We start from the raw sequence: 19,581 nt of genomic DNA, 5'->3' as shown, positions 1-19,581 counted from the left end.
CACAATGAGCAAACATGTCTTTATTCCTGACTTCCTTCTGGAGGTTCACACTTGAATTCCCAATGTGTCCCCACGTTTCATCTTCCTCTCCATGCCAGGCTGTACTGTTGACCGCCTATGCTACTTCTGCTCATGCAGCACCTTCACCTGGTGCCCATGTTTGAAATTTTGACTAAATAGTTTACCATTCTTTTGGTCTAGTCAGTTGCCAAAATCTACAGATTTCACATCTGAAATCTCAATCTGGCTTTCATCAGCTCCTTATTTATTTTTTATTTTTTATTTGAGACGGAGTCTTGTTCAGTCCTCCGGGCTGGAGTGCGGTGGCGCGATCTCGGCTCACTGCAAGCTCTGCCTCCCGGGTTCACGCCATTCTCCTGCCTCAGCCTCCTGAATAGCTGGGACTACAGGCGCCCGCCACTATGCCCAGCTAATTTTTTTTGTATTTTTAGTGGAGACGGGGTTTCACCATGTTAGCCAGGATGGTCTCGATCTCCTGACCTCGTGATCCGCCCACCTCGGCCTCCCAAAGTGCTGGGATTACAGGAGTAAGCCACCGCGCCTGGCCTATTTTTTAATTTTCTGAGACAAAGTCCTGCTCTGTCACCCAGGCTGGAGTGCAGTGGTGTGATCTCAGCTCACTGCAAGCTCCGCCTCCCGGGTTCCCGCCATTCTCCTGCCTCAGCCTCCTGAGTAGCTGGGACTACAGGTGACTACTGCCATGCCCGGCTATTTTTTTGTATTTTTAGTAGAGACGGGGTTTCACCGTGTTAGCCAGGATGGTCTCGATCTCCTGACCTCGTGATCCACCCGCCTCGGCCTCCCAAAGTTCTGGGATTTACAGGCATGAGTCACCGCACCCGGTCCACCAGCTTCTTATTTTTAAATCCCAAAGCCACCACTCTCATTTTGGCCCTTGTGGTCTTTCTTAATACACTCCTAGGAGCTTTCCTAGTCCCTGGTTTTCCTTGTTCCAATTCATTTCAGAGGCTCCTATCAGATTAGCATCCCCCAAACTCTGGATTCATTATTTCTTTTCTCAAATGTGCTTAATGGTTCTTTTCCATCTGTTTAATTAAGCGGGCTTCACAAACAACCACAATCAGGCCCGGTCTACTTTTCCTATCTCATTAATCTCTCCTCCCTCCTGGACCAAGTGAAAGTTGGTCCACACTTTCCCAACTTCCTGGCTTCTATCTTCCTGAATGCATTCCTACCCCTGACTGTGGAAATCCTATTCATTCTGGGAAATTTGCTTTTTTAAAATTTTACTTTAAGTTCTGAGATACGTATGCAGAACGTGTAGGTTTGTTACACAGGTATATATATGCCATGGTGGTTTGCTGCACCTATCAACCCGTCATCTAGGTTTTCAGCCCCAAATGCATTAGGTATTTGTCCTAATGCTCTTCCTCCTCTTGCCCCCCACACTCCAACAGGCCCCATTGCGTAATGTTTCCCTCCCCGTGTCCATGTACTATTAATGGTATGTGTGTTCCCTTTAACAACTATTCATTTTACTACTATTCACCTTTAACTTCCCTTTTTCATAAATGTTGGGTCATGAAGTCATGTCACCAGTTTATGGGAGCAAAGATATTTCCAATTGAACTTAATGCTAAAAATCTAGAGAGCTGCCATGGTATTTCTTAGAACTCATAAAATGGGTGTAAAATTATCTTGTCCTCTTCTGTTTTTATTTTATTCCTGACCCAGGCAATGACTCTAACATTAATGTTAGTTCATTATAAGTGATTCATAGAAAAATAGTTGTTTGGCTAAAAGCAATAATATATTTTAAATTTATCAAATCAGGATATGAAGGTTTAGCAAGTCATAGAGTCAGATTTCAGATTATATCCTTATCTTTTCTTTGCAATTCATAATGAATGGTACATTTTGTAGTCAATTGCTGGCTGTCTTAGTCCATTTGGGCTATAAAAAATACCCGAGACTTGGTAATTTATAAACAACAGAAATTTATTGCTCATAGTTCTGGAGGCTGGGAAGTCCAAGATCAGGGCACCAGCAGATTTGGTGTTGGTGGGGACACATTCTATTTGAAAGGGGCCTCCACCAGACACTAGGTGTTCTTGCATGACAGAAGGGACAAACAGGCTCCCTGAAGCCTCTTTTATAAAGGCACTGAAGAGCCCTCAGGACTTAATCACCTCCCAAAGGATGCTTCTCTTAATATGGACACATTGGGAATTAGGTTTCAACATACGAATTTTAGAGGGACACAAATTTCAGATCATAGCACTGGTGGAATTTCTGGTAAAGCAATGTGCTTAACCAAAGAAGTTTCATGAACCAAATATGCCTGTCATTTACACAGATGAAGCCAATGATCTTCAGTAGGATCAAAAACCAATTAGACAACTTGGATGAATCTTAAGAGAATTATGCTGAGTGAAAAAATAAGACTAATCTCAAAAGGTTACAAACTGTATAATTTAATTTAAATAGCATTTTTGAAATAAGAAAATTATAGATATGGAAGTCAGTGGTTGTCAGGGGTTAGGGATTGGGAAGGAGGTGTAGGGAGGGGGTGGGTCTGGCTCCAAAGGGGCAGCAAGTGGGAGGTGTGTGATATATGAATGTGGTGCTTACATGAGGCTGCACAGGTGATAACATTGCATAGAAATATACACACGCACACACCCTGAAATTTGAATCAACTCTGTGGATTGTACCAAGGTCAATTTCCTAGCTCTGTTGGTATACTATAGTTAGGCAAGGTGTTACCACTGGGAGAAGGGCTGGGTGAAGAAACTCTTGACTTCTCTATATATTATTTTGAAACTTCCTGTGAACCTGTAATTATTTCAAAATAAAAAGCTTAAAAATCAGACCTTTCCTTGTCATACTAGAGAAGGATCTGCAAACGAGGTCAGGAGGTAACACAAATGTATTAATCCATTCTCATGCTGCTAATAAAGATGTACCTGAGACTGGGTAATTTAAAAAGGGAAAAGGTTTAATTGACTCACAGTTCTGCATGGTTGGGGAGGCCTCAGGAAACTTAAAATCATAGCGGAAGGCCAAAGGGAAGCAAACACATCCTTTTTCACATGATGGCAGAAAGCAGAAGTGCCAACAAAAGGGGGGAAAGCCCCTCATAAAATCATCAGGTCTCATGAGAACTCACTTACTATCATGAGAACAGCATGAGGATAACTGCCCCATGATTAAATTACCTCCCACCAGGTCTCTCCCACGACACATGGGGATTATGGAAACTACAATTCAAGATATGACTTGGGTTAGGTCACAGCCAAACCATATCAATAAGTAAGAAAAGTGGCTAGCAGAGGCAAGGTTAGTGCTGTGGCCAATGTCAAGGATGCAGCTGCTCTTTAGCTCCTGCCATGGGGGACCTGTGTGCCTGGAATTGCTGAGTCTTCTGAGTGCTGTTGTTTTTTATAAAATGCTGCAAATCTAAATTTCTAATGAAATTCTGACTTTTAAATATTAATAGCTATTTTTCTTTTCTTTCTTTTTTTTTTTTTTGAGATGGAGTCTTGCTTTGTTGCCCAGGCTGGAGTGCACTGGTGTGATATTGGCTCACTGCAACCTCCGCCTCCTGGGTTCATGCAATTCTTGTGCCTCAGCCTCCCGAGTAGCTGGGACTACAGGCGCATACCACAATGCCTGGCTAATTTTTGTATTTTTGGTAGAGACGGGGTTTCGCCATATTGGCCAGGCTTGTCGTGAACTCCCGACCTTGTGATCTGCTCACCTTGGTCTCTCTTTTGAACACTGTAGAGGCCAAACTAGAAAGCTAGATTTGTGTGCAATGACCATTCATGTGCAAACTCAGCTTCCAGACAGAGGTTCATTTTGGCTCCCAGATAAATTCCACCCTCAACAATCTGGTAATCTCAGTGCACAGCTCACACTGGTTTGTAATCTCTTAGGAAACAGGGAGAGATGGTCACTTTTGAGGCAGTAAATGTTCTTATCAGGCCACTAATGAAAATGTCTTAAGCCACCAATCATTGACAGGGATTCTGAAGAATGTCAGCATTCATTTGATTGCAGCTCAGACTGATGCTGCTGCGACTGGAATCTCCTGTTTACTCTGTCCAAGACTTTCACAACCACTTCGTCAGTATGCTGTCTAAGGCGTAGTAGGTGCTCAGTCTGTGTTGTTAGAAATATTCATTTGTTCTTCCTCAGCTGTCTTAGTTCTTGTATATTTTAAAGCTAAAAGAGATCTACGAAAACTGAGAAAATGAACTAAAATCTGGTATCTTATGCCACAGTTTTCCTGTGGCTGATGCAATGGCCTGGTGACTATACTTTATACAGAGATGCCAGCAGTACCCTTATAATCTGTGTCTCTATTTGAAGCTTTGAATATAAGCCTCTTACTCCTTATCAAAAAAATGAGTTGATCAAGGTGCTGGTAAGATCCTCATTCCAGTTTTGGTTCCTTAAAGTCTTTATCATCTCTGCCCTGTTAAATGTCCAGAATCTAGACATTCCTTCCTCCCCAACTCCCAACCAGGCCATCTGACTCAAAAGAAGTGAAAGGAGGACATAGCATGTTCTTCACAACTTACAAAACAGCTCCAAGCACACTGTCTGTGAGTCAGTAACACCCCAATCCACCCCCGCATGTTTCAAAAGCACCATGTGCACTAATCAGACATCCGTGTCCGGTCTAGCAGCTTGGGTACACTCAACTCCTTCATGGAGTGCCGAGAAAAATTCCAACCTTTCAGCTTTTAAAATTTCATCTATGGCCTAATTATACATTCTCAAAATCAAATTTAAAATGATTAAGTGATTCATTTCCATTAATTCTGTTCTCTTTCCCCAAAGTCATCTGCTAATAAGAGTCCAGAGAATGTTTTCTAATCCTCCTTTAAAAAAGAGACTATTTGTAGGTATTACATAAATATATATCAGTAAGAGGTCTTTCTTGTTTGCCATTTTTCACAAAGCTCTTTAATATGTAGACTTTCAAAAGGGTTGGTTCTCAGCCTTGAAAATTATGCTAATGAGGCAAGAGCAATAATTCAAATTGTAGCCACTAATTTCTCTAAGGGAAAATATGCAGAGACCCTGGGCTCTACGTTTGTTTTTAACTAATTATCATGTATTTACTTTTCCGTTAGTCCAATAATTTTTCTTTCAATTCAGAATTAAGCAATATGACACTGAATTATATAAAGGCCTGTTTAGCATAGCAGACACACCTCATCATTTCCTAGTATTCTGATTTACAGCTCTTAAAATGCACAACCGAGAGGCTGTCTATATGCCCTTTTGTATTTACATTCCATCATGCAGTCACCTCAATAACTTATGCATTCTCAGAAGGTCTACCTAGCAATTAACTCCAGTCTTTTCTAACTCACCATCTCATTATGTAAAGTGGATTTGAACATAAACTTTATTAGCAACTTTCAGTTCTAATTCCTTATTTCCCCCACCCCCACTCTGCTGAACAATGTCAGTTTATATATGACAAAAATGCTTTGGAAAATGGCAGTTTAAAAAATCCATGTTGGACTGGCAGCACATTTAGTAATTAGTTTTTGCACAGCTAAAGCATGTGATCCAGTTTGTCATAGAAATGGAAACAAATCGAATTCTCCCTGCTTTACAACATAGCCTTTTGACTATGTTTAGGAGGAAAAGACAATGAGGAAATCTATCATTTTTATTCAAAAGCTCAAAATCTAAAAACAACAAAACAAAACCCAAACAAACCAACCAAAACTCCTTTGCTAAAAGGTAAAGGACTTCTTAGTATCTCTTCTTCAAACTCAAGAAAGAGGACTTTCCTCACGCATATGAAGTGTATCAACTGAAGAGTTGAAATGGGGTTTAATGTACATGTTCTTGTGGTAAAGAACCAAGGGGGCTGATGAAGGTTCTCATAGAACTAAAGGAATGGCAGCACCTGAAGACAAAGTGTCCACTGTGTGACAGGGAGATGCCTGCAACTGACTTACCAACGTCGGGGTCCACGGCTTGAACTCTGGTCAACAGAGCCTTGGTGGCTGTGTTCTCATAGATGCAGGCGTTGTAGTGGTCAGAAGAAAACACAGGGGGGTTATCATTCACGTCCTCCAGGATTAGGTGGATGTTCGCCTGGCAGAATCTGCCACCCCCGTCAGTGGCCTTGGCCATAAGGCTGTACACAGGGACCCTTTCCCGGTCCAACAGAGCCAAGGTTTTTAACTCGCCTGTGAAAATAAACGGCAGCACGATTGGTCTGAGTTTTTAAAAACTGTCTTTCTTTGGAGAGAGAGGACCAATTATATACACAACTCTCAACATAGGAAGGACTAATGTCATTTGGCCCAGGTGTCCCATACTTAAAATGTAGCAAATCCAACAATTTATGTGTATGGAAAAATGTATGGGATTCTAGATGCAAAAACAAAACAGCTGTGTGACTTTCAAATGAATCCCTTTCGAAACCTCTGGTATAAGGGGCTCTTTCTTTTGACTACATGGAGAAGCCTCAAACCTCTTTAAACCTCTCAAGATCTACTCTGGAGATCAGTCTCTGGATTTCTGCTCTATGTCCAGAAAACACACAGAGGATGGACTTGTATCTCTAGTTCTCTGATGGTCAATATTGTCAACAACCCACAGACCTAGAAGGGCAGTCTCTTTGCCTCCAGATACTCAACTTTTTACTCCATCATTTGCAGGAAAACAGGTAATGAAAACAGAAGCTGGCTTTAGGGGAGCAGGGTCTTGAAGGACCCCGATTGTGCAAGGGTTAACCCTTAACTTGCTGGATTGTGGAAGGGCCTGACGTTGCTTGGGGAGGAGTCAAGTGGGAGAAAACTTGAGGAGCATGGAAAAGCAGCTCCTTAGCATCCCACATGGAGCAATGTTTTGTCTGTATTTTAACCACTGGAATAGCTGTATTGGTGCTGGATACCAGCTTGTGTGCAGATATTTTTGTTGTTCAAGTTTCATAAGATAATGACAACAAGCACAGTGACAAACCTGAATAAATGTTATTTGGTGGAAAGTATGACTCATGAAATATTATCACTCCTAAATAAAATGAGTAGGTATTATTTGGATGAAGCCCCCTATATTTATTTATTTAATTTTATTTATTCATTTATTTTGACACTGAGTCTTGCTCTGTCGCCCAGGCTGGAGTGCAGTGGCACCATCTCTGCTCACTGCAAGCTCCGCCTCCCGGGTTCACACCATGCTCCTGCCTCAGCCTCCCAAGTAGCTAGGACTACAGGTGGCTGTCACCATGCCCAGCTAATTTTTTTTGTATTTTTAGTAGAGACGGGGTTTCACTGTGTTAGCCAGAATGGTCTTGATCTCCTGACCTCATGATCCACCCGCCTCGGCCTCCCAAAGTGCTGGGATTACAGGCATGAGCCATTGCGCCTGGCCGAAGCTACCTATATTTATTAAGGGAGTTCATCTTTTAGCTTCCCGGCCATGGCCAGCCAGTTCTTGGATACAGGCTGGATCATTTCCCTCTCCTACTAAAAAAGCATCCAGGGCATTTCATTGGAACATTCAAGACACTCCACAATCTGGCCTAAAGTAGTTTTCCCTCCACTTTTGTATACGACATTACCTGGATGCGCTATGCTCTCTGGTCATGCTGTTCCTACAACTTGCAGTTTCCTGCTTAAGCCACTGAGAATTCTGACTCAGTTCAAATGCTAGTTCTTCCTTTAAGCAGTTTCCTTGTCTTATCAGAATATTAGTTACATCTTCATCTGTGCCCAGATATGGCTCCCCTTATGTTTCTCCTGAACACTCATTTCATTGTGCCTTACATTATTATTATTAGTTTACTTGCCTGTCTTCCCTACTGGATTACAATATCCCTTGGGCATGATTTATTTTGTTCATCTTGGAGTCTACCACAAATATCCCATAAAGTGCTTTTATGTCTACTGGCTACTCAATAAATGTTACCTATTGAATAGATAGTCATCAGGCCCATATAGCTGAGTAGTATATTCCCATGTAGCTAAGTCAGTGCTTCCTTGTAGGATGCAACTTCTTATGGGAGTGGGGCAGGGAAGAGTCACTACCTTTTTGGAGGCTCAATAGTCAGTTATTGTTCACTAGAATCAACACAACACTGAAAATATGCAAGCCAGCCAATCTTTATGCTTAAATTAAAAATGTCATTGGATGGGTCATCTAATCTACAAAACTAAAATAATTTGCCTCCATATAAAAGGCTTTTCCATTAGCTCTGGCCTTCAATGCAAGCATCTGCCTTTAGCACCTTGTCAATTTTACCTGAATGTACAACCAAGCAAATCTGAGGGCTCATAGGTTTGGATAAACTAGGCAAGCAAGTTTGATAAAAACTAGACAACTGTGTTAATAAGAACCAGAAAGGGACCCTAAAGACATTTCAAAGTGAGAAAAATTCTCCTTCCTATGAATTGCTGTCTGCTTTTTATGGCAACCTGCATTTGTGATATAACTTCATTTATACCTGTTACGAGCATATACCTTAAAACTTACAGATTCGAGAAACAAGAGAAGCAAACAGAGATGTCTCCTTACTTGATGCTAATAAATGTAGGTAAAGTCTGGGCAAGTTTTACAAAGGAAATAAAAAGTTTCTGTGGTCCAGAGCACCCATATTTGGATGTGCTCCTATAATTTCTTAGAGTCCAAGATACTGAGCATCATATTCTTGGGGTGCAGAGGATGATACCCCGAAGTATTGCGCTTTGGCATACTGAGCACCTTCAATTAAAAAAAATTTGGAAGGCCTTAAAGCTGCCTTAGAACCAAGAACTTTCAAACTTTCTCTTATTCCCCTCATCTCTCTCAAGTGCAGGTGAAGACTCTCTTTGAAATTTCCTCATCTAAGAAAACTTCTTTCCAAAAGAAATGCATTTGTCTTAGGATCCCCCTGCATAGAAATCTCATCAAACACTGGGAAAGATTGACCACTAGAGAAGAGAAAAGAGACTAAAAGTCATCACCACATCCAGACAGATTCTCCATCTCTTCTTCTGAGGGCAGCTCCGAGAGATTAACTGGGAGACTTTATCTGCATAACTAGATAAACTTTGTTCACAGTCAGTTCAATCCCTTACCTTCCCAACTTTTTCCAGTTCTACTGAGTTTCCTAGGAGAATTATTTACAAAATAATGGATGCCCTCCAGGTTATTCACTTCCCCTAAAACTCATTGACTACTCCTCTAAAATTGCCTACAGTTCCCCAACTTACCTCTCCCCTAGCCTTAACCATCCAGCCCTTCTTTGAGTCTCTTATTTTTGGGGCTGTGGTACCCATGTTCACATAAGTAAATCTATATGCCTTTTCTCCTGTCAATCTGTCTGTCTGTGGTCAGTTCATTTCAGCAAATATTCAGAAAGGATGGAAGGGAAATTTTCCCTCCATCCCTATAAGAGCAAGTATACTACTAACTATTTACTAGTGATGAGACCACATAAGTTTAACTTCTCTCATGGATTAACAATGACATTTACCCAGAGAATAAATTTCAGCTTACCACTTTCTGGATCTAGAAAAAATTCACTGTTTCCAGATCCATAGAGTGAGTATCGTATATCTCCATTGGATCCAATATCAGCATCCTTTGCACTGACTTTCAGGATGATTTTATTTGATGGAATGTCTTCAGGAAGTAATGCTGTATATGCAACCTGGACAGAGGTGAAGAAAGGTAATAAAAATCATTAGTATTTGTGGGGGCAATTGCCATATTTAGCATTATAAAGGATTTCTTTAAAAATTCATTGATATAATTTAGCTTTTGTTATTTTTTCCTTCACTACAGAAGCATAATACAATATATTATATTATATAAACATCATATATCTGCTACTCTACCACTCCCGTGCTTATTCATTTAACAAATATTTATTGAGCATCTACTATGCGTTAGGTACCATTCTAGACACTAAGAGTACCATGGCAAAGGAAACAGAAGAACATCCCCACTCTTGTGGAACCATAACACACACCACACATTGACCATGGTTGTCTGTTTTTCTCTTGAGCCCCAATGAGTCCTAGGAATTCTCTTCAACTCTTTAAAGAGCCACTACCAACATTTGGCATTAGTATGAGAGACTAAATCTATTTGCAATACTTTTCTCATCTACAGGACACCAATATTGTCTCTCAGTCTACATGATAGAAAAGAATAAATAGTGATTTAATTTCGGTATGAGAAAACATAATATCTAGTACTTGTATCTTCCATTGGCATTATGTTTTATATAGTAGTAAAAAGGCCACTTCACAAGGAGCCTGGAGACCAGTGTTCAGCACCAACATTACCACTAACCAAATGTGTAAACTTACATAAACAAGTTAACATCCTGTAGAGTGGTCCATTTCTCTATTATCATATCAGTGATTTAAACAGAATAAGTACTAAAGTCCTTTATGACTTACTCAAAAAATTATTTAAGACATTTTTTTTTTTTGGTGGGGGCAGGGTACAAAATTAGATATCTGATCTTACTACCTATACTCTTTTCATGTTTTCAATATTTCTTCCTAAACGTCACCTCCTACCCTCTTACACCCAATTGCAGATAAGAGCAGAAGTTTTCCTGGCCTTAAGAAGCAAAGTGAAATGGGCTTTGATTTGATTTTGGAGAAGCATAGTAAAAGCAGAGCCCTATTCCCAAATCTCACCTGCTCACACACTGGGCTATTGTCATTCACATCACTGACGCTCACTTCCACCATGGCCTGTGTGACAAAAAGCCCATCAGTGGCAGTGATATTGAGAAAGTAAATGTCCTGTTCTTCTCTGTCTAGAGGCCTCTTCACATAGACCTTCCACTCACTTTGCACCAGGCCCAGAGCAAACCTTCCTCGAGGGTTTCCTCCTGCAGTTAAAAAAACAGAAGAGCTTTTGAAGATGTGCAATGAAATGTCTTAATCTACACCTACCTTGAGAGGTGCATGTGGGGTCATCCAGGTACTCCTCAAACTGTATCATTTAGGATACTAAAAAGACACTGAAACTCCCTTTGATTCTGGGGCAGCAAAGCATGATATTTACATGCTTGGCTTCTGTGAAAAGCAAAACAGTAACTTTCCAAGATAATAAAATCCACTTAGAGAAGCTGGAGATGATCTCTTGTTTAGTTCCCCTTAAGAACAATCAAATTCAAACTGTGAACAATCAATCGTCTTCTCAGGCTGACACAATTGTCTTTCCACTTAGTCTCAAGAGAGGATGTAATACACTCTAGCTCTTGTTACCAAGACAATTTCATTAGCCGTTGATTATGCAGTCAAGAAAGGCAGTTAGTTCTATTAAGGAATCTTTTAATGAAGGCTTTATCATACAGCTGTGCTCTTCTCATAAGAACTGGAGTTTGGGGGAGAAAAGTTTTCACCACAGAGGAAGTCCCATTAGTGTTAAATAGCCCTAACGAGGGGTCATTTAAAAAGCAGTTCAAAGATAAGCATTGCAATTAGACCAAATGTATCAGAGTGAAGCTGGGGAACATGGAAGAAAAGAAAACAGATGAAGTGGAACAGCTTTTTAAGATGCTGAAGCACTGACAGCGGTCCCAGCAATATGACTTTTCCACATCATTAAGCTACATGGGGGCAAAAGCAGCTTGGGGAACAAGACAGGAGGAGGAAGGAAGAAGATCACAACCTTGACATAATGGGGAAAAATGTCATTTCAGACACGGAGAAAGACTGGGCAAGACCGCTGGCAATAAGTCAGGAGTCAGGTTTGATCATCACTATTTCATTTATTTGGACATTCAAGTATTTATCATATACTCTGGGCCAGGCATTGTTCTAGGCAGCAGTGCTATGTCAGTGGACAAAACCAGCAAAAATATTTGCTGTCACGGCGGAGATCACATTCTGGAGGGAAAGACTGAAAATAAACAAATAAGGAAAGTATACTGCATCCTGACTACTACTTCGTTGAAAACGTGGAGCCATATCCCCTACTTACAATGAATCTTTACAAAGCAGTGGGCAAATATCAGGGTCCTACTGAAGAGACGGAGTGGGATTCTGAGTGCCAGACCACATTCTTGCTTATAAGGCAAGGGGCTGCTTAGTCTGAGGGCCTCAGCACTGGGAGTGGGGGCAAGTCACAGTGGAATACAATGAAACCAAATCAGCCAGTGTAGAAAAGGCAAGAGCTGCATATTCCTCTGGGGCAGTGGTTCTCAACTGGGGACGACTGTGCCCGTCCCCTCTGTGGGGCTATTTGTCAACGTCTGGAGACATTTTCGCTTGTCACTTTGGTGGGAGGGAAGTGATGGTGGTGGTATGTGCTACTGGCATTTAGTGGGTAGAGGCCAGGGATGCTGCCGAACATCATACAGTGCAAAGGACAGCCTCCCTCAGCAAAGAATTATCTGGCCCCAAATGTCAATAGCAGTGTGGCTGAGCAACCCTGCTCGAGGGAGCTTCAGGGTCCTCCCTGGGATATCACTTTCCTCCAACACTGTCCAGGATTCAATTATGCTTTAGTTGAATATTATTTCAACGCACACAAATTGAACCTCTCTATTAAATGCTTTCAGTGCAGGCCCACACTGTTCTTTTGTTACATAAAATGATTAATGGTCCTTTGTTAATCGGAGGCAGCACAGCCAAGTTGTGTTACATCAAGAGCAAAAGTTAAATCTAATTAAAATCAGTTGGTGGTTGGCACTGCTAATAGTAACAGTAGCTTTAAGCTACTCTGTACTCATTACTTTGCTAAAGTCAATGGGATAGTCCCTTTAAATCATCCATTGACAATTCAGAGGCTATCTATAAATAATTAAGGCTGAGTATTTTACAGTTTTTCCAAATAGAAAAGGACCCTTCAGAATGCCTAAGCAGCTTTTTTTTTTCCTGAAAATAAATGCAAATGAATTAAAGTGATGCTTCACTCACCTCTTTCTTCACTATCTTTCATGTTTTAACTGCAGAAATACATATTTTAATGAGAACAGAAAGTCTCAGATAAATCATAAAATGCATAGTGTTTCAAGGGGAAGACATCACCAAGAGAACTGTCCCATAAAGAAAAAGGAAGAGAATCATGCTGAAAAGTGTGGCAACCCCAAGCATTGACACGTTTGCTCTACTGTGGATCTTACTCTGCAGTGATTAATTAACTTTCCTACTAACTTACTTAAGCAGATTCTATGTCCTAAGGGCATTCTAATTAATTCATTTTTCACTCTGAATGATGTAGTTTTTCTAAAGGGAAGACACCTGACTACAAGTATTGATGATTCTTTACAATCTTTTGGCACTTTATGTTCTGCCTTTGAATGTGACAACATCAAAATATTAGCTTTAACCCACCCCCCAAATAGTTTTTAGGAAGAATGTTCCCACACTGCCAACCCTCTCCTCTTTCAGCTAAAGGTCAGCTGCCCCCTGGGAAACTACTCTGAGATGAAATCCTTAGCCTCTCAGGGCAACAGTGACATTTTCTGTGCCTTCTTAATGACTGACTTTGTCTATCTTGGCTTTCCCCTTGAATTGCTACTTGCTAGTCTGAAAGACAGAAAAGAAATCCAAAAAAATTTGGTTGTCAGAAGAAATACCCCTTGATTTGTAGTTATAATATAGGATTTCTCAGGGAAGGATCAAACCATGCCATCTAATGTGTGTACGTGGGTGCACATGTGTTGCTATGGCCAGGAGAAGTGTGCATGTGAAGCCTACTGTGATCAAGCTATTTGTTTTGCTCAGTATTGCAAAAGGTAGAAAAAAGGAACATGCTTAAAAGCAGAACCTCTCCACCAGAAAGTTGTTATTTTCATTCCTTCAACTGAGATATTTGGCTGGACTCCTTTTTAAATAGGAAGAGGTGACACAAAGACTAGTTACCAATGTGGGTAACACGTTTACGACAAACCTGTGAACTCCAAACTAAGGCTGAGTTAGCAACAGCCAACAAGCAAAAAACGCAGTCTTCTCAGAGATCCTTTACTCAGCTCCAGAGAGGCTTCATTACACTCGACTCCTTATCCCATCTTCCTTCTCTCTTTACTCTTCCCCCTGCCATCTTCCATCTTTCTTTATAAAGCAGAGCACATAATGAAAACTAGGGGTGTTTACTCACCTGTAATATGGTAGCTCACTTGGCGATTAATGTCGGACGTATCTCTGTCCCAGGTGCTGAGGACGGCTACCACCTCGCCTGGTGGGTCGCTCTCCTTCACATTCCCTCGGTACACTTCCTGCGCAAAGACTGGTGCATTATCATTTATATCTGTCACTCTGACAGATACCAAGGCCGTGGAGGAGAGAGAGAATGCCTCTCCAAGGTCAGAGGCCACCACAGAGAAGGTGAATGTGGGGTCTGTCTCATGATCTAGGTCCTTCAAGGTACTGATCCAGCCCGTGTTGCTGTCAATATTGAATGCTTCCATTACCTTTTCGGGCTGGGAATCCGAGTGGAGGGAGTAAGTGACTTGTCCATTGGCGCCCCAGTCCATATCAATAGCTCTCACTTGTGTGAGTTTGGTGCCAACAGGCATCCCTTCCATTATAATGGTGTCGTAGCTTGAAGTTTCAAAGACTGGCTTGTTGTCATTCAAATCCAATACCTTGATATCTACATCCACAGCAAACACAATGTCTACTTTGTCCAGGGGTATAGTGGCTGCTACTTTAAAGTGGAAAGCTGGGCTGGTTTCATGGTCAAGGCGTTTGTCAAGTTTAATGGTGCCTGTTTCCTGTTCTATGACGAATACACCCCCTTTGTTATTTTCTGGCCGTTCCCCATTAACTGTGCTGAATCGGACATTCTGACTGGGTAAAATCCTCAGGGTGTCCACTGTACTCCCAATGGCTGTATCTTCTGCAATGGTAAAGGAATACTGAGACTGGGTGAATGATGGCAAGAATGTTTCAGGGGGCAAGACGTGGATATAGACAGGAATGAGGGAGTGCTTTACTGGGATGCCCCCATCTACTGCTTTGACAAAGAACGAAAGCACTGTATTTTTCAGCTGGTTAAAATTACCCTTTGTGACCATCCAGCCATTGTCAGGATCGATTTCCAGGAGGTCAGCCACTGAAACAGAGGCCTCGCTATAGAGGGAATAAGTAATCCTTGAATTTGCTCCATCATCGGGATCTATGGCTTGAACTTGAGTGACCAAGTGGCCCCTTCCAACATCTGCCCTGACACTGGCTCTATATTCCACTGTCATGAACTGGGGAGCATTGTCATTTTCATCCACAACAATCACTCTCACAGTGCAGAAAGTTGTTCTCCCTCCACCATCAAGGGCCCTCACAAAAATACTAACATCTCCTTCTAGAGGGTTTTCCCGGTCTAGCCTTTCTGTGGTGATGACCTGCCCATTGCTGTCTATGAGGAATCGATCCTTGGCAAAGTCATTGATGATGGCATAGCTGATCTGCCCGTAAGTCCCTGGATCACCATCTGTGGCTCGAACATGAATTACCTTTGTTCCTGCAGCTGCGTTCTCTCTCACCTCAGCTACGTATGTGCTTTGTGAAAAGGCAGGGCTGTACAAGTTAGCCCCAAGTACCCTAATGTGCACCTGTGCAGTACTGGTGAACAACCCATCAGAGACAGACACATTGAGACTGTACAGAGGCTCCATCCGCTGCTTCCGGTGGTTGGACAATGTGATAACTCCACTCTTGCTGTCCATCAGAAAGCTCGTCCGGTCGTTCCCAGATAAAATGCTATATTCCAACCGGTCAAAATCAGAGCTGTCTGCATCAGAGGCTTGTACACAGGTTACAAAATGGCCCCGAGGGGCTAATTCACTCACATATGACTCATAAATGAGCTGATTAAAAACTGGAGGGTTGTCATTTACATCAGAGATGTAGATATGAACCAGAACCTCACTGCTCAGTGATGGGAAGCCACTATCTGTTGATCTGACTTTCAAAGTGCAGTGTTGTACTAATTCATGGTCCAGCATCCGTGCTGTCAGGATTAAGCCACTTGAGCTATCTATGTGAAAATAATCTGTGCTATTGTAGGTATCCTGGACAATCTGATAATGTACCATTTTATTGTTTTCTGAGTCTGCATCAATAGAGACAACTTGTAAAACAGGTGTCCCAATAAGAGATGCTTCTGATAGTGTTGTATTGTATGTGGGCTGATCAAAAATAGGGGGATTGTCATTTACATCATTAACTAGCAAGTCAACAGTGACTTCAGCCCTAGCACCAGTGAGGGCATCGCTGGCTCTTATTGTCAGCTTGTAAGCAGATGTAACTTCATAATCCAAAGGGCTAACAACTTTCAGGACCCCAGTGTCAAAGTCAACGTTAAACTGTTTAAAAGGGTCCCCATCGATAATGATATATATGATGCCTTGGCCCTCTGGACTGGTGGCATTGATGCTTAGGATGGGTGTGTTCATTCTGATGTCTTCATTGACAGATGCTGTATAAAAGGGTTTATCAAACACAGGCATTGCTTTGTTGACAATAGTGATGGGAAGCTCCACAGACGTAGACAAAGAGGGTTTTCCACCATCCTTGGCCAGGATGGTGACTCCATACTCAATGTTGGACAAGTCAGAGTTGAATGCTTCCTTTAAAATAACATTCCCTGAATTAGGGTTAATTTCAAAGTGGCCATAGTCGTCCTGTAGGACATACGTCACTTCTCCATTTGGACCTTTATCTTTGTCAATGGCTGTCACCTGATAAATCAGAGTTCCAGGTTCTGCATCCACTTGAACAGCAGCATAGTATGGGAGGCCCACAAAGACTGGAGAATTGTCATTTATGTCTTCAATGTTAACCCTGACCACCACTCTGGCCACACGCAGATAGTCCAGCTCACGGCTGGCTTCTACCACCAGCTCATATAACTCTTGTTCTTCACGGTCAAAGGGGACTCCAGTCGTCTGAATGACCCCTGAGGTAGATTTTATCTTGAACTTATTTCCTGGGTTTAAGATGCTGTATTTTAAGGGCTCATTAAGGCGGTTTCCAACTGCATTGACAATAGCAACTTTGGTTATGTTAGTGTTGTTCTCTGAGATTGAGGTGGAATAGAAGCTTTGTGTAAAGTGGAGGCCACTGTCCATGGCTTCTTTAACCATGATGGTGACCATGGAGGTACTGTAGAACTTTCCATCAGATACCTTAACTATCAGCATGTAGTGATCCTTGGAGAGGTTGTTGTTTTTTATGGTAAGTACTCCACTGTTTGAGTCAATTAAAAAATGATCCAAGCTGCCTTCCATTAGGCTATATGTCAGTTCAGGGGGTACCTCAGAGTCAGGATCTGTGGCACTAACTTTCAGAACCTCCACTCCGACATACGTAGGTAGAAGTAAGACAGTCTCAAACACAGCCTGAGTAAAAACAGGTGGGTTATCATTCACATCTGTCACCTCAATGTTGACTTCAACGGGACTCTCTGCAGTCAGTTGGGGGCTACCACTGTCTCTCACATGCACATGAAAATGGAAATGGGCAATGGTTTCGTGGTCCAGGTTGGCAATTGTTCTAATTGCACCTGTACTGGAGTCCACCGTGAAAAACTTTTTGGCTGTCGACTCCACAATCTGATACACAAGCAGAGCATTCCGGTTGCTGTCAGCATCTGTGGCTCGAATCACCAGTGGGCTGTTATCCAAGCTCCTGACAATGCTGTTAATTGGGGCAGCCTCACTTAGGCTGCCTGAGTACTGAGAAAAGAGAAAAACTGGGGCATTATCATTTTCATCAACAATCTGAATATTGACTGTAGCATTGGAAGCCATTCCTGCCATATTGGTGGCCTGAATGATGAGCTGATAAGAGGATGTGCGCTCATAATCCAGGACTTTCCGAGTGGTGATGACTCCAGAATATGGATTTATGGTAAAGATCCCATTAATGTCTCCATCTTTGACTTCATAAATGAGGGTAGATTGACTGATGGCAGAGATTAGAATGACTGATGTTCCAATGTCAACATTTTCATTTACTTCTGCTTGGTAGTCTTTGTGAATGAACTTGGGGTGAGAATTGTCAGACATAGTGACAGAAATGCGCACAATTGCAGTGGCAGACATTGGCGGGGATCCCTGATCTGTGACTTTGATGGATAGGACAAACTGACCCATCGTCGTCATGTCTGGTTCTTTGCAAATGGTGATGATGCCTAGGACCGGTTCGATCTTAAACGTGTTCCCAGTGTTCCCTAAAATACAGAAATCAATGGTGAAATGAGTTACATTTGGGTCACTGAAATCTTTTTGATTGGCTTTTTATCTACAGGTACTTTACTGCAATGTGGCAAGTAGAAAGCAATTATAGTACTCATTTGTGTCATTCTGAAATGAGAGGCCTCTCTTTCAGGGGTACTGAAAAGCAACAAAAATGAGCTTCCCAGTAATATGGTAAATTTCAGATCAGTAGCTTCTAGATCCAGGTTAAAAACAACAATGACAATAACACAGTCTTGTGTCATTCAAGTTGGTAAATAAGAGAGCCTGAAGGAGAGATCTTTCCTGCTAAGAATGTGCAGGACTTCCTTATTTCCAGCCTTGTGAGAAGACAGATAGATTGGGAAGCCCACATATGAATGCCACTGGTTTAGGCAGCAGTGTCATATTTTCTGTTCTAGGTTTAAAGAAAAGAGGGTTGTGGGAATAGTTTCAGAGCATTATAAAGTAGTCAGTTGTTTTCAGATTATCTCAAAAGCAAACTTCACTACATGGAATTCGTATTATTTCACCCTATCAAAAATGACTTTATCCAAAACACTACTTTGGTGAAGGGGTTTGTTCAGTCAGGCATGGAGAATTCTTGGCAGGTCATCATTTGCCTTGTAAGTGTGAGGAATTTTCGTGACTCCTCTTCTATTCTCCACTCATGCTCTACCCCTCTCCCATGCCTCTGAATGCACACATGCACACACCTAGACATAAAAGTAAACATACAAAGTTACAGGGCAGTTGCTCAATCTGTAACCATTCTATTCACCAAGCATTTGAGATGTTTCTAGTGCACCAAGAAACTGTTAAGAATCTGAACCAGCACTGCAACCAAGAACCTGAGACATAATCCTTGTGAAACTGAAACCTGGGCACCCCACTTTGACATAGCTGGCAGGGGAAGGGCTATGGCCATGACACTGTAGCAGTTTAAGAGTTCTGCTTCAGAAACCTGTGGTGGTTTGAAATCTGGGATTGTTGAGAATGAGAGAAATAACAGAGGAATAAAGAATGGGGAAGACACAATGTGGAGTATGTAAAGAAGGTAGGTGGCGACAGAGCTGAAAGGCGGTGGGTAGCGCAAAGTTGTATCCTTCATCAAGTTGTTTTTGCTTTTCTTATCAAGCTTTCTCATACTTCTCAAAGAACACACATATTTCTGTGCTGAGATTCTTTCCAATCAAAATTTAAAGATCTTGGTTATTCAACTCTATCTGGACTTTTCTTTCTTTTTGAATATTGTAGTATGATAGGCATGTAATTTAAATGTTGGAATCATTAAAATAGGGACCAGGATTTTCAGGGCAGTTGTAAGGTGTGTCTACATACTTCTTCCTACATGCTAATTATGTAAAGTTTTCCATGTCTGAACACAAAATGGTCATGTTCATGTAACATCTATTTCAAGAAGATACTTGCTT

General features: G+C 41.6%; 1 protein-coding gene across 1 annotated transcript in view; it reads right to left on the bottom strand.

Annotated features, from left to right (window-relative positions):
• LOC695935 (protocadherin Fat 3) overlaps positions 1–19,289 on the bottom strand; it is a 97,470-nt gene extending 78,181 nt beyond the window's left edge. The window contains exons 1-4 of the mRNA XM_015115462.3: positions 14,071–19,289; positions 10,656–10,852; positions 9,499–9,652; positions 5,970–6,203 (exon numbers count right to left, since the gene is read on the bottom strand). Coding sequence (XP_014970948.3) covers positions 5,970–6,203; positions 9,499–9,652; positions 10,656–10,852; positions 14,071–18,076 — 4,591 coding nt within the window. The 5' untranslated portion in view covers positions 18,077–19,289. The remainder of the gene's footprint in view (positions 1–5,969; positions 6,204–9,498; positions 9,653–10,655; positions 10,853–14,070) is intronic.
• Between the last annotated feature and the right edge of the window lie 292 nt (positions 19,290–19,581).

Source organism: Macaca mulatta, chromosome 14 (genome assembly GCF_049350105.2).
Source record: "Macaca mulatta isolate MMU2019108-1 chromosome 14, T2T-MMU8v2.0, whole genome shotgun sequence".
Classification (NCBI taxonomy): domain Eukaryota; kingdom Metazoa; phylum Chordata; class Mammalia; order Primates; family Cercopithecidae; genus Macaca; species Macaca mulatta.
This window is presented reverse-complemented; position numbering and strand designations above follow the sequence as displayed.